Source organism: Coccinella septempunctata, chromosome X (genome assembly GCF_907165205.1).
Source record: "Coccinella septempunctata chromosome X, icCocSept1.1, whole genome shotgun sequence".
NCBI lineage: Eukaryota > Metazoa > Arthropoda > Insecta > Coleoptera > Coccinellidae > Coccinella > Coccinella septempunctata.
This window is the reverse complement of record NC_058198.1, coordinates 1,058,853-1,072,467: the sequence shown is the minus strand read 5'-3', so window position 1 is coordinate 1,072,467 and position 13,615 is coordinate 1,058,853. Positions and strand designations below refer to the sequence as shown.

At 32.6% G+C, this 13,615-nt stretch overlaps 2 protein-coding genes across 8 annotated transcripts; one reads left to right on the top strand and one right to left on the bottom strand.

Moving 5' to 3' along the window:
* Positions 1-12: 12 nt before the first annotated feature.
* Positions 13-3,649, bottom strand: LOC123321439 (major facilitator superfamily domain-containing protein 12-like). 3 transcript variants are annotated; one of them, XM_044909041.1, is made up of 10 exons: positions 3,336-3,649; positions 2,281-2,489; positions 2,094-2,196; positions 1,610-1,817; positions 1,214-1,475; positions 980-1,165; positions 767-878; positions 562-712; positions 281-399; positions 13-225 (listed from the first exon to the last, which is right to left on the bottom strand). In XM_044909041.1, the coding sequence occupies exons 2-10, from the start codon at positions 2,482-2,484 to the stop codon at positions 137-139; spliced, it is 1,434 nt and encodes a 477-aa protein (XP_044764976.1). In that variant the 5' UTR covers positions 2,485-2,489; positions 3,336-3,649; the 3' UTR covers positions 13-136. The 3 variants fall into 3 exon arrangements, with proteins under 3 accessions (XP_044764976.1, XP_044764975.1, XP_044764974.1); XM_044909040.1 differs by having other exon boundaries at positions 3,340-3,649; XM_044909039.1 differs by lacking the exon at positions 3,336-3,649 and adding an exon at positions 2,823-2,963.
* On the top strand, positions 2,994-12,575 carry LOC123321437 (arfGAP with SH3 domain, ANK repeat and PH domain-containing protein). Of its 5 annotated transcripts, none has more exons than XM_044909032.1 (17): positions 2,994-3,097; positions 4,279-4,706; positions 6,100-6,172; positions 6,545-6,948; positions 7,336-7,421; positions 7,475-7,634; positions 7,693-7,966; positions 8,024-8,251; positions 8,349-8,571; positions 8,628-8,808; positions 8,862-9,161; positions 9,221-9,340; positions 9,418-9,583; positions 10,133-10,327; positions 10,642-10,823; positions 11,225-11,281; positions 11,667-12,575. In XM_044909032.1, the coding sequence occupies exons 2-17, from the start codon at positions 4,578-4,580 to the stop codon at positions 11,970-11,972; spliced, it is 3,084 nt and encodes a 1,027-aa protein (XP_044764967.1). In that variant the 5' UTR covers positions 2,994-3,097; positions 4,279-4,577; the 3' UTR covers positions 11,973-12,575. The 5 variants fall into 5 exon arrangements, with proteins under 5 accessions (XP_044764967.1, XP_044764966.1, XP_044764971.1 ...); XM_044909031.1 differs by having other exon boundaries at positions 9,418-9,595; XM_044909036.1 differs by lacking the exon at positions 10,133-10,327.
* The last annotated feature ends 1,040 nt before the right edge of the window (positions 12,576-13,615 follow it).

The window sequence follows — 13,615 nt, the reverse complement described above, 5'->3', positions numbered from 1 at the left end:
ATAAAAAAACAATTTTAAATAAAATTTAATATCGTCCTCTCTCAAATAAAATATCACAAGAATATATATTCATGTACCTCAGGAAAAATATAGTGTCTCGTCCTAAGATAGCCTTATTATTGTACACTTTTCAATATCAGATAGTTAAAAGTGATGAGTTTTCACTAGTTGTTACTTCTGAGTTAATACTGTTATAATTTGGTACTTGTATGTTCCTGGCTAAACCTAGGGGATAAAATTATTTGTAAATATCTATATACAGTTTTTGATCTACTTTTACCTTCTCTAGGTCGATATTTTATCAAGGAAATAACACCAAAGGAACCCAATACCATGGAGGCACCGCAAACATAGGTCAAAATATCACGATAATAATTTTTATTTGAACCATCACTGTGTCTGAAAATTGTAAATATATATATATGTATATAGAATGATCATATGGAACTATTAGGGATAATAGTGACTACTATACTGATACCCTATGTTCCCTATGTTAACACTAAACTGAAAAAACTTTGAGAAAGTGATTAAATTAACAACGGGAGTGTTTATATTTACAGGTCTTGTATAATTATCACAGCGATTCCATTGGCGAGCTTGTCTGTGAAACTCATGATTCCATAAACAAAGGCACCACTTGATGTCTTGTCACCTATCAAATCTGCAGTTATCCCAAGGCTGGTAACAAGAACAACAGATCCTCCAGCCCCTGTGAGAATATCCTTTTTTTAGTTTTGTTCCTTACAGAAATTCCTTACATTACCGATCAAAACAGCCACCCCATAAATTCCATAGTAAAAATAGAAAGGCCCTGCATCGAACTGAATCCATAAACATGCAGCAACACCCATAACAACTCCAACGATATATGCCAACTGAAAGGAATTAATCAAGTAAATAATTTCGATAATATAATTCAGTATCATGAATTTGTCAGGAATGAACAAGCTTACATATCAAGTGAGTGAAGGCTTACTTTTCTTCCAAATATTCTGTTGAGCTTTTCAATACCGATTGACATAATGAAACTACCAATAAAAATTGTCAATGGTATTAATGCTAAATTGCTTGCTGTCATGTCCAAAGATTCATGAAGATATAATGGAATAAAAACTTGACTAAGATTTACAAATAGCCTTGTCGACATGTATATTACTGCTACCTAAAACATAACTTTAAATATCGAAGAAACAAAAGTTTAAATATATACCTTATATATTTTTATGTTTGTCAACAGGTCTGATACATTGTGCCTGGGTTGCCCTCCCCTAATATCCCTTCCACCATATCTTTCTCCTTCTCTTACAAAAATATGAAACAGAATGGAGCAAATTGAACCGAATATGATCCCTATCCAAACAATTTTCTGGAATTTTGGACTATCTGATGGTCCTAACTTAGAATTGTTTAAGTGAAGAATGAACCATGTGTTGATATAAACAAATATGCTGGATATGACCGTGAAGCCATACCTGAAAAATAATTTTCGATTACCCTCTGAATTTATGAAAATGTTAGAAATTTCTGAATTATAGTTGAATCAAAAATAGTGAATATTGGTGATTTAACTTTTGCACAAAAACTGGAATTGATCACTGGATCTTACCTAACAGCAGTTAATCGAGTCCGATCATGTTCATTAGGAGTAAGCTCTGGTATAAGGGATAAGTGAGAAATTTGAACGGCTGCCCAGCCAAATTGAAAGATCACAATGAATATAGAATAGTAAAGCATTTGTATCCATCTCTGCATATTAACACAGTGAATACATGGAGAAAATATAAATGGAAAAGCACAAAGTACACAAATTGTTCCTAAAACAAAATTAAATAGACTTTTATCCCCAAATAGAGGAGTTGAAAGGATCTAATCACTCAGTTTCCAAGAATTATGGTGATGAGATAATAGCTTCATAGATTGTGCAGCAAGAGAAAGAAAACCTTGTGAATGTTTGGCAGACATTGTTGGTAATCTTGAAAGAGATTCTCAAGACCGAAACATCAGCAAAACTGTCACAAGCTATATCTCATCAGAAAATTTACAGATAGAGCCCACAAATATTTTTACAAATAAAAAAAGGAAATATTTACCAAACAAATGCCAGCTTTTACGTTTCCCATAGCTATAACAGAAACCTCCATCGGTGTGATCGGATTGAAATCCTACTAAAGGGGTAGCTAATCCATCAGCTACCTGAGAAAAATAATATTGAGAGAATGATGGAAATGAATAAACATTTTTCATTTCCAGAAAGCATTTCTAGTTAATTATTATTACCTGCCCTACAAGTAGAAGAAATCCAGCTTCCCAATTACTGAATTGCAAAACCAGATGAAAATAGACCAGGAGATAGGTGAACCACATGGATGCACACACATCATTTAGAACATGACCCATTCCATAAGCCAGTTGTAATGCTCTTGGTAAGCTCTGGTACACTTCTGTATAATCATTACTGATAAGATGTTGACTGGACTCCATGTTACCTAGTATTGAAAAAATAAATTATGAGGAAATAAAATTACAGCTTTGGGCCTCTGAATCATTATGTGAGTAATCTGTTATTGTGATGGATTACTAAACAAGTTTGTGGATACTATTAGGTATAATCTATCAATGCTCGACTTGTGTTTTAGTGAGTTATTCGAAGAACTGTTTTGAATGCATATTAAGTTAGTTATACGAATGTGATCGAACAATGGATCACAAACATATGGAAGGTTTCAGTAAGCAAAGCAGCAAGTTGTGGGAGCTACACACTAAATGAAAAGTCTTTTTACAACTAGCAGCTATACCCAATACTGAATTATTAATCTTACCATATAAAAAATGATTAAGTGATTGGTTTTATATTGAATTCCATACTTTATGCTGTTTATCATAAGTTAACCAGTATGAAGTTGTTCCTAAACAATTGATTATTCCATCTTTGTACACTATACATTCAATTAATTTTTTTTCTAATTTCCTTAAATTTGTGATCATTTGTAGGACCTCACTCTGACTGGATTGATTTATGAATGCAGTAGGTATCTGATTGCTCTTAGTCGGGTATTACAAAAAAGTAACGACACACGAAGCACTAAAAATGCAGGTAATTCTATATTTGATTTGAAATTGGAACCTTTAACCTCAAAAGCAAAGTGTTCTTTTGAGCAAGACTTGTACAATACAAACGATGTGATATAAACATTATTTTTTCGTCTATTAATTGATGAGCAAATGAACAGATCATTATTTTTGGACATTTCCTCCGAATATTTGAATATTGCATAGGTATCGCAACACTTTCGAGGTAGCGCGAATCAACATTCAAATAAAATGTAACATACCTACTCCAATTTGAAATCAAAAAGCTCGAAATCTATTCACAATCACCTACAATATCTTCTCATGAAAAAAAAAGTAATTCTTTCTTATAAAATTCTGTTGAAATTAGTTGAACGTTTTGCTTAATTCAAAAAAATATTCGAGTCTCTAGTAGGTATGCAATTATTTCTGAAACTGCTAATTTATTTTCAATATTTCAATGTTATGAAGATTCACAACAGTAGCCTGAATTTTGAATTGAAAATTTCACTCCCTTTCAATGATCTCTTTATGGAGAATCTGCAAGGAAGTGGAAATTCCAGCGTTCGGTTGATAACACTATAACAAGGTTAAATCTCTTGTAATATTGGATGATGCGTAATTTTATTATTATTTTAGATTTTTGAATTTTTATAATATTCATAGGAAATTCCCAATGAAAATTTCATATATTGTAGCTCGGAAAATAGTGAGTGACATCGTATGTCCTTTAATGAAAAGTTACAGTAGCTGCTGCAACTCTTCATAAGATATCTAGGTATCTTTGAGAAAATTTCATTGTTATCAATTATTTCATCAATTTTTTTTTTTTTATTTCAAACAAAGATTCTTATTTGGTATAAATGAGATGTCCCTTTTGTTTGAACAAGAAATATTAAAAAAAATCTGTTTTCGTGTACAGCGCATACTCTGTATGCGAAATTTCATAAATGATATTAATGTATGTAATTATTTTTTCAGAGATTTTTTTTGGGAAATAATGATGCCATATTTCTCTTTCTAATGTAACGAATTTTCTAAAGGAAAATTAGTATTGCCCTATTCAATAAACTATCATGAACGATTATCTAATCGCGTAGAGGAAAACACCTCTTTTTTAAATAAAATGGAGAAGATTTTCTCTTTTATCATCATTATTTTCATCATTGAAGGAAATTTCTTGAGCTCAATGTTTTCCATTTCCAGGGAAATTCTCTAGAGATGTGATATCTGTTATCTATGGTTTGAACTGTGGTTCTGCATGCATCATAGAATATTGAATGGAATAACTTCATTTCATAGTGACAGAAACAATCAAACAATGCAGTTTATCGATAAATCAGAAATATTTCTTTCAAATGTGCCTGAATAATAAATCCTGGATTGAATTATTCAAGTGGAGGTGTTTTGCTGACAAGGTGCTACGAGATGAAGATCACAATCCGCTAATTTGAGATTTTAATGCTTTCAAGTGAAACTCTATTGACGTCTTTGTATACGGTTTCATGATGCCTACTTTAATTGGAATTAGTGAATTTGTTGATGAAACTCGAGATGATTATAATTCACCTACAACATCTACCTTCGTATCTAGGATGCATCATTGTAGAAATACAATTGCATCATTTGAAGAAGTGAGTTGCTTATTACTTCAACCATTTACTTTCCCTTTTTTGTGTCATTTATTTTGGTGATTTTGTGATGTAAATATTGCAGTTCCAATACTTCAAACTATAAAGTTTAACTTCAATATATTATCATATTATTTCTCAATTCAATGTTGACAGTGAACGTTGCAAATATTACCTCATTGAAGATTATTATTCAATTTATATAATCGGTAATCACGGTTGACAAATCTTTTAGATTACTAGTAAATCTTCAATGTTGGAATTTTTTTATTCACACTGAAAGAATGTCGAACAGAGATGTGTTTTCATATTGAACATCAATGAGAATACTTCATTTTTCATTTTTTCAACAAATCTTCCTATTAATTGCGCAAAATTTCTAGATTTATAAGTCGACATTTTTATATTGGTTTGACAACCGGGACGTTTATTTTTCTCCCCAAGATATTTTATGCGAGCAGTATTAAGTTTTAGTGCCACTATTTTTAGATTTCGTATATTACATGTATTATTCGCGGTTATCATCGGTGCTTATCGTCAACAGCTTATCATGTTCGAAAAGGAAGTGATACAGCTTTTTTCAGAACTATCTCACGAAAATAGAATAATTTCATTATGAATTATATACCATAAACCCAGTTTCAGGGTAGTCCTTTAAAGTTTAATACTGTATTAAAATTCTAATTTTCCACTATTCCCTCCAAAAATGACAGTTTTGAATTTTAATGGAGCATTAAATATTAATGGACGTTCCCGCAACTGGGCCTATATTACTTGAATTTGGGTTAATCCAGTAGAAACATTCATTTTATTAACCATTCTAATAATTTTACGTCTTTCTGGTATGTAGTGAGTAAAGGTTTTGATCCGAAATGCTGACCTTTTCACGTTTCTCAAATTCTAATCGCTAATCTCGTGGTTGTTCTTCAGAAACCTGATTTCATATTGAACTGTTGTATTGTTCGCCTCATCTCATCAGAATTCAGAGCAATAAAACCCGCACCTCGATTTATTCTACTAGTTCCCTACCTTTTCCATCGCAGTGGGAGTTGTGTTGCTCTGATGATGTCAAACAAATCTGAAACCATGCACAGCACAGCTAATACCTTTGTCGTCCAATCTATTTCCTAAGAGCTGTGAAAATTTGAATCAGTTGGTACCATTTAAAACCGCATTCTTAAGTCAAGAAGTTGATGAACTGATGCCAGGACGATGAAAATCGTTTTTTTTTCTCCTATTCCGGTTGCCCGTATTCTAATGACGCGGTTTCAGTTTTTTTCTTGCGAGTATGTAGCGAAATTTTTACGTTTCTGGTAATGGTTCTAGCTTTCCCCAATTTTTTTTTGCAGATTTCATGCCTGTAATATCTGATAGTTTATTTAATATTTTTTTTCAGACTCTTGATTATGACAGAGAAGGGCTGATGAAAATGAAAAAGGCAATAAAAGCAATTCACACCTCTGGAAATAGTAAGTAGCTTATTAAGTTTTTTTTTAATTTCCATTTTGTTGTTCATCTAAAAGTAATATCGTATGATTACACAAAATGAGAACTTTGTCCCTATAGTTTTCCATCAGTTCCTAATGAAAGGGGTGTCCATTCAGTTCAAATGTGTTTCACCATTATTATAATTTTTCTACGGTATGTTCTGTGTGTTGTAGCGTTGAACTTAATTTCGAAATTTCAGCTTTACACTGTACGGTTTTGAAAGGGTTCTTATTGTTATTATTTTATATTGTTGATAATATTGGTGCTATGTTTTGGAAATTTCCATTCTGCCTCAAATAAATATTTGTAGATTTTAGGGAGAAACGATTCAACTTTGATGACTTTTATTTTAGCTCATGTCGAGAATGAGATGTATTTGGGAAGGGCATTGGAAAAAATAGGCTTGAATACAATATCCAAAGAAAATGAGGAGGTAATCGGTAATGCTTTCAACAAATTCGCAGTTGTAACAAAAGAATTGTCGGCCCTAATGAAAACCCTAATGCAAAATTTGAATAACATTGTTATGTTCCCTCTTGACAATCTACTAAAAGGCGACCTAAAAGGTGTTAAGGGGGATCTGAAACGGCCTTTCGATAAATCGTGGAAAGATTACGAGAATAGATATTCTAAGATTGAAAAAGAAAGAAAGCAAGCAGCCAAAGACAATGGTTTCATTAGATCTGAAATCGAACCAGCTGTAGTTGCTGAAGAAATGGAGAAGGAGAGGAGATTGTTCCAACTGCAAATGTGCGAGGTAAATTAATTTCTTCTACTCCATTTGGTACATTTATATTTGGTGAACATGAAAGATATTAGGAATTTCAGATGTTATCAATATTTTATCGAGACCATTTGTTGAAGCAATTGTTTAATATATTTTACAATTGTTATCGCTTTTCTTTGAATAAGCATCTATTATTTTTCTTGATTACTTGTTATCAGATGCAATTTCATTTTGTTTCAAATAAGAATGATACGCTCTTAAGAAAATTATTCTATAGGTACATGGTTTTTCAAAGAATATTATCTGTTTTTCCCCACTACCCACTGTTTCTTTTCGAAGATAATATAATGTTAGAAAATAGTTATTTTACTCATATGAAAATAATATATATAAAGTTAAGATCAAGAGTTTTTGCAGTATCTCATCAAGTATAACGAAATTAAGACAAAGAAGGGAGTGGATTTATTACAAAACCTTGTGGAGTATTACCATGCACAGACAAAGTGAGTGTCATCAAGTCATTCTATAACATTAAATTGAAGTTAATATTTTTTAGTTATTTTCAAGATGGATTGAAAACAATCGAACATTTTGGGAATTATGTAGCTCATCTAAGTGTAAAACTGCAAAGAATCAAACAGACTCAAGATGAAGAAAAGAGAAAACTTATAGAATTGAGGAATCTGATTAAATCTACACCCAGCATTGAGAAAGAGGTTTGCGCATAATCAAATGTATAAGTTTCATTTCACTTGACGATGTTTCTTGTCTTAGGTTGGATCCGGTATCGATAAAAGTGCAGCAGGGTATTCATTACATCAGTTACAAGGTGATAAACATCATGGTGTCACAAAAACAGGGCATCTGTTGAAGAAATCTGAAGGTAAAATGAGAAGGGTATGGCAGAAAAGGAAGTGCCGGGTTCAAGCTGAGGGTTATTTAGATATATGCCATGCTGATGAGTCAAAGTCTCCTACTCGAGTTAATTTGCTGACTTGTCAAATCAAGCCTGTACCAGATGATAAAAGGGGCTTTGATTTAATTTCTTGTGAGTGAAGTGTTCATATTCTTGCAAAATCATACCATTTATTGAAATGATTTCCAGATAACCGAACCTATCATTTTCAAGCAGAAGATGAGGCAGATCAGCATGCATGGATGTCTGTTCTCATAAACTGTAAAGAAATGGCTCTGATGAAAGCTTTTGATGATAGTTCCAAGACCGATGGTGACAAAGTTAATCATAGTTTGATTGAATTGCAACAGGCCATTATCAGGTATATCCAGAAAATTCCTGGTAATGACAGATGTTGTGATTGCAATTCCCAAAATGGTGAGTCATTTTGTTCCTTCAAAATTTCTTTTTTGGAAAGCAAAGCTGTTATTGTAATTGTTCTTAGAGCTTTGTTGAAAATATTTTTCTCATTCAGATGCTACATGGCTTTCAACAAATTTCGGTATAATAGTATGTATAGAGTGTTCAGGAATACACAGAGATTTGGGTGTTCATATTTCAAGAATTCAATCTCTCACTCTGGACAATGTAGGAACTAGTCAATTGCTTCTAGCAAGATTCATGACAAATCATGCATTCAACGATGTAATGGAAGCTCAGTTGAATCCTGCAGATAAACCAGAACCGTCCAGTTCCATGTAAGTCATGTTTTTCGGTTTGTATGAATGTTTTAATAGACCACTAATATTTTTAGGGAAAAGCGTCTTACGTTTATTAGAGCAAAATATGTAGAAAAACGTTTTGCCCTCAGCTCATGTGATTCGCATATTGATAAACTTTATGAATTAGAAGAGGCTATCAACAGAGGGGATCTTTACTTATTACTACAAATGTGGGCAGAAGAAGTTGATTTCTCAGAACCTTTACCTTCTTCTGTGAGTTCCCAATAAGTTTGTAGTGGACAACCTTATCATCAATTTTTTTTTAGAAAATTGGAGAGACTGCATTACATAGAGCTGTTTTATATGAGCCAAACAGAAATCTTCACGTTGTCGATTTTCTCATTCAAAATATGATAAATTCTGCGTTGGATAAACAAACTAGCATACCATCTTCTCCAGATATATCTGGCGGCAACACTGCTTTGCATCTTTGTGCTTTGTATGATAAAGTGGAAAGTATGAAATTATTATTGAGAAGTGGTGCCAGTTCTGTCATACGTAATTCTCAAAATAAAACCCCAATGGATATTGCTCAAGAATTAGGCCATCACACATGTATCGAACTGGTATGGACTGTTGATTTAATTTAATTGATCTTATTAACATCCGCACACATCTCTTACAGCTTCAAAATACTACGAATAGACTGAAAAATATTTTCGATAATATAAGTATTGACTGGAATTTATCACATGATGATGGATCAACAGATTTCTCTGATGACGATACTGTCATAGAAGATAGGGTGAGGAATTAGTTTGATTATTAACATTTTTTCGTATATAATGAAAAAAATTATCATGTGTATATTTTTCTTTTCAGAATGGTTCACTCACCCCAGAAAAAAAAAATCGTTCAAGACCACCGAGCTATACAGGTGGAGAATCGCCAATTACAAATCGTTCTCGTTCATCGACCTGCGATAGTTTGCAGTTGGGGAGCAGTCCGAATACCAATAGACAGATGCCTCCACCTCCTCTGCCACAAGGTAGAAAACCAGGTTTGTTTTTATTCACTAATGATGAGGTGACACAATAAATTTTGTATTGTCCTCATTAAAAATGAGTGGAGCTTAACATTAGCTTTATTGGGAACATTGGTTTTAATGATTATGAATACTAAGAAAACATAACACATGGAGGAAAATTTGTATTGGTTTATGAACTTTCCGTTTATTTTGCTCCTTTACTATTTGGTATAGATATTTTAATGACGTGATGGTGGTCATTAGAAATCTTCTGGAGAATATTGAATTTGAAATCTCGAATCGATTTTGGCATTTTTTCACGACACATTTTTGCCTTTTTATTTCTGTAATTTGATTTATTGTTAGTGATGATACTCTTGAAATGAAACGTTTTCACTACAACTCGATTTTCAGAATATGCCGACCCTAAAAATTCATGCAAATCTGTTTCCAGCATATATATTTAGAAAGTATCGATCTGTCGTTTTAAAATCTGAGTAGGAATATTTTCTTGTGAAAAACTCGCAAGTAAGTTGACAGTTGGATTAATATATTTGTATGTATCTGCAGTGAATGTTCATGGTAGTTTAAAGAAGAGGGTGGCTCCTTTACCTCCTCCAGGATCAATTCAGATGCAATACGGTACCCTCCCAAGTAGCCACAGTAGAACACCATCTGATCCATTTGCAGCTGGTTACCATACTCTTAGTCATACCCATAAACGTTCTCCAAGTACTGATTCAACCTCGCCCAGATCTGTGATAGGTACATAGATGCTTTAATATACGTTTAGGCGAGGAAAATCAAATTTTTAGGTTTTTCACGTTCGACTTGTGTATCGTATTGATGAAAACGTCGTCTTTCAAAATTGCGGACACCTTTCCTCGCCTAAAATGCCTTGTGACCAAAGTATTTCTACTATTTGTAGATATTAACCCTCAAACTAATCTACTAATGCTTCAGTTGTGATGCCTCTGCTTTCTCTGTTCAGCACCCCCAACAGATGTGATGTAAATCCAGTTCATTAATAAATAGTCAAAGCAATTATTCATTACCATTCTAACAAATAACAATTTCAGGAACCAAACTAGTCATATCCTCTGATAAGAATAACGATAAATTGGGCGTGGTCAAAAGGCCACAGAATCCGCCACCACCAGCGCCATCTAATAGACTATCTAATGGAAGATCAACAGAAAGCATTTGCTCTCTTTTGTCAGACATTGAGGGAATGCATAATCCAATACCTCCACCACGAAGGGTATGTATCCTTTATGTAACTTTAAATATATTTCACGAAGTCTCTTCTTTCTAGTCAGATTTGTTTTATTTTTATGGAACCACTTTAAATTATTTTTATCGAATACGAATATGAAAATTCTTTCATAAATTGTGTCGGAATCCATGGAACAAACTTTCAATGGTTAATTTTTTTTGCGTTTCAAATTGTTTAACGACAACCTCGTATTTATCCTATTGGGAAAAATGATTTTACTTATTTCCTCGTGATCAAACTTGCTTCCTTCGGACGTTTTCATCATAAAACCAAACGCAAGATCACAAAAATCAAAAAATGTTGATGCATTTCCCCCTAATTGTTTGGTAAAATAAAAATAGGTACCTGAAATACTTTACACTGTTATTTGATTGATTGATTTGCAGAAAAGAATGAGGTATCATTTGAAATCTTGTGCATCAACAATTCCAAAGTTTGAAATGGTAATAAAAAAGTTAGTGTTATGTGAGATTCCTAACCAAACTTACCATTTTCGTGGAATGAAATGTTTGCTTCTTTTAACCTTTGAATTATATCGGACATCATTTAATTTTGCTTATTGATGCTGATTGTGAATTGTTTGTAACATATTTCGATGAATGGCTAAGCGTTTAGGCTAACAGGGAAGATTGACATTTGTCGGTGCAGGATACTATTGATCTCTGATTCTTTGAAAATGTAGGAAGGAATCGAATTTCTTTTCTTTAAGGCAGAGTGATCTTGATTAAGTGCGAATACAAAATTTTTGCTAAGTTTTAAAAAATGCTAGCATTTGTGCAGAGTGAAGCAGGGCGGGAACATAATTCAATAACCTTTTTATTTGTTCAGCTTTCCGATTCTCCACCTCTAAAAATTTCCACTAGTCCCATATCCAGCAGCTCTCTCTGTTCGCCGAGGTCTGTGACAGGTGGTCGTCTTTACTCCTCAAATGGTGCGGGTAACTTACGTAGGTGCAAGGCACTTTACGATTGTAACGCGGATAATGACGACGAGCTCTCGTTCAGGGAGGGCGAGATCATAATTGTCCTGAACGAGCAGACAGATGATGATAACTGGATGGAAGGTATGGTAGAAAACGAACCAGATCGGACTGGTATGTTTCCGATAAGTTTTGTTCATATGCTACCTGATTAGTGAGAGCCGTTCAAATCATTCAAGTATTATATTTTTATTGTGTAAGGTCTACATAGCAGAAATAATCCATATAAATATGAAAAGAGTAATATTTTCGGGTTTATTTTTAAAATCAGTTATGATTCAGCTAACAACTAAATTTTATATACTTAAATCAACCTTTCAATGATTGATTGCTCTTGATAAACCGTGAATTTGAATCTTTTTCATTAAAATTATGAAGTAATGCCCCAATGAAGTAATTGTTTGAATTCAGAAATGACTGATTTGATTTGTGTAGATAATGTAATTTTTATGTATATAGTTTCTTCGAAAATTCTCACTTTTCTTTATGACCCTTGAAAGTACTTATTTTTCAATAATCCTGAATGGTTAGAATGATTTGTGAATGATACGAATCGAATCATTAATGACAATAAATATTTTTTTTCTTTAATTAAAATTGCATAAATTTAGTTTGTTAGCCGAAACATGCAATAACTGTACATTTTGTATAAACTAAGCCATATGTTCGTCATAACTATCTAGTATTAACTCAGATGCATTCGCCATAATTTTTTTATATTTATTTTCAAATATATTTATTTTCTTATTGATTTTCAATCTGTGTTGTGGAATTACATCTGTTGAAAGCTGTTTCATCCTTGTCATTTTCAAACATATTTTCCAACTTTAATTTCTACTTTCAGCCTAAAATAACCCTTTTTCAGCTTAGATGATTGGAACAATTCTTGAGTATATAAAAACTTTCGTAGGGTTCCCAGTTCACCAATATTATTTCAAAAGTTTGCACAGATATTTTCGTCTGTGTTAAAATGGTTTACTGTTTAATTGACTAAAGGGGAAACTGCAAAAATTTAATCATCCATGTTTTATATTGTTATACAGATATTATTTCAGTTAATCCAATTTGCTCATCTGTTGTTGAACAGGGAGTGCTCAATTATATTTCTGACCTTTACTGGTTGAAATTCAACATTTCAATATTGTTTCACATCCCAGGTTATGCTTCAATGTTGTTATTAATTTGTTGCTTAACTCTATGAGCATGTTTGTGTTAGGCAACATAAATGCTGAGCATTGTTAGGTTAGGGTAAACACAGGTTATATAACCAGACTAACAGGGTTTTTGAAAGTGTAGATTTACACGTTCATTTCGGATTTTTTGTGGACTGATATATCTTCTCTATAGACTGATTTGTTTCGATTTTGTGTGCTCTAAGAAAGACCCTGATATTTCACCCTATTTTATTTCAGATGTCCTCAATATTCTGATATAAGACCTATTAATTAATTCAATTAATTATTTTTTTATGTTTGAATCTTATTTTGCTTTGAAAGATAAATAACCCACGTTTCACACATCTTTTTTAGGTCTTTCGATCCTGTTTATTTGATATTCCATCTATAGTGAGCATGTATTCAATTTATATTCGAAAAAAGCTATGAGGACCCCTACCACTTTTCTCTTTTCATTTGGTTTCAGATCTCTTTCGTTTTTGAACCAGAAATTTTTTTCCTTTACAATTTGATGAATGTAACAATATTTCATTAATAAACCAAAGACATTTATGTAGGTAGGAAAGAGTTTATTGTATATATGTATAGAATTATATTAAATTTAGAGATCAAGAGAATTGATG

Excerpts from the sequence above, each read along its gene's own strand:
- LOC123321437 (XM_044909031.1), top strand. The coding sequence starts at position 4,578 with ATGATGCCTACTTTAATTGGAATTAGTGAATTTGTTGATGAAACTCGA. Across the intron at positions 4,707-6,099 it reads CAATTGCATCATTTGAAGAA|ACTCTTGATTATGACAGAGA; the intron begins GTGAGTTGCTTA and ends ATTTTTTTTCAG. Across the intron at positions 9,596-10,132 it reads GCCACAAGGTAGAAAACCAG|TGAATGTTCATGGTAGTTTA; the intron begins GTTTGTTTTTAT and ends ATGTATCTGCAG.
- LOC123321439 (XM_044909041.1), bottom strand. The coding sequence starts at position 2,484 with ATGGAGTCCAGTCAACATCTTATCAGTAATGATTATACAGAAGTGTAC. Across the intron at positions 1,818-2,093 it reads TAAAAGCTGGCATTTGTTTG|GAACAATTTGTGTACTTTGT; the intron begins GTAAATATTTCC and ends ATTTTGTTTTAG. Across the intron at positions 1,476-1,609 it reads ACTCGATTAACTGCTGTTAG|GTATGGCTTCACGGTCATAT; the intron begins GTAAGATCCAGT and ends ATTATTTTTCAG.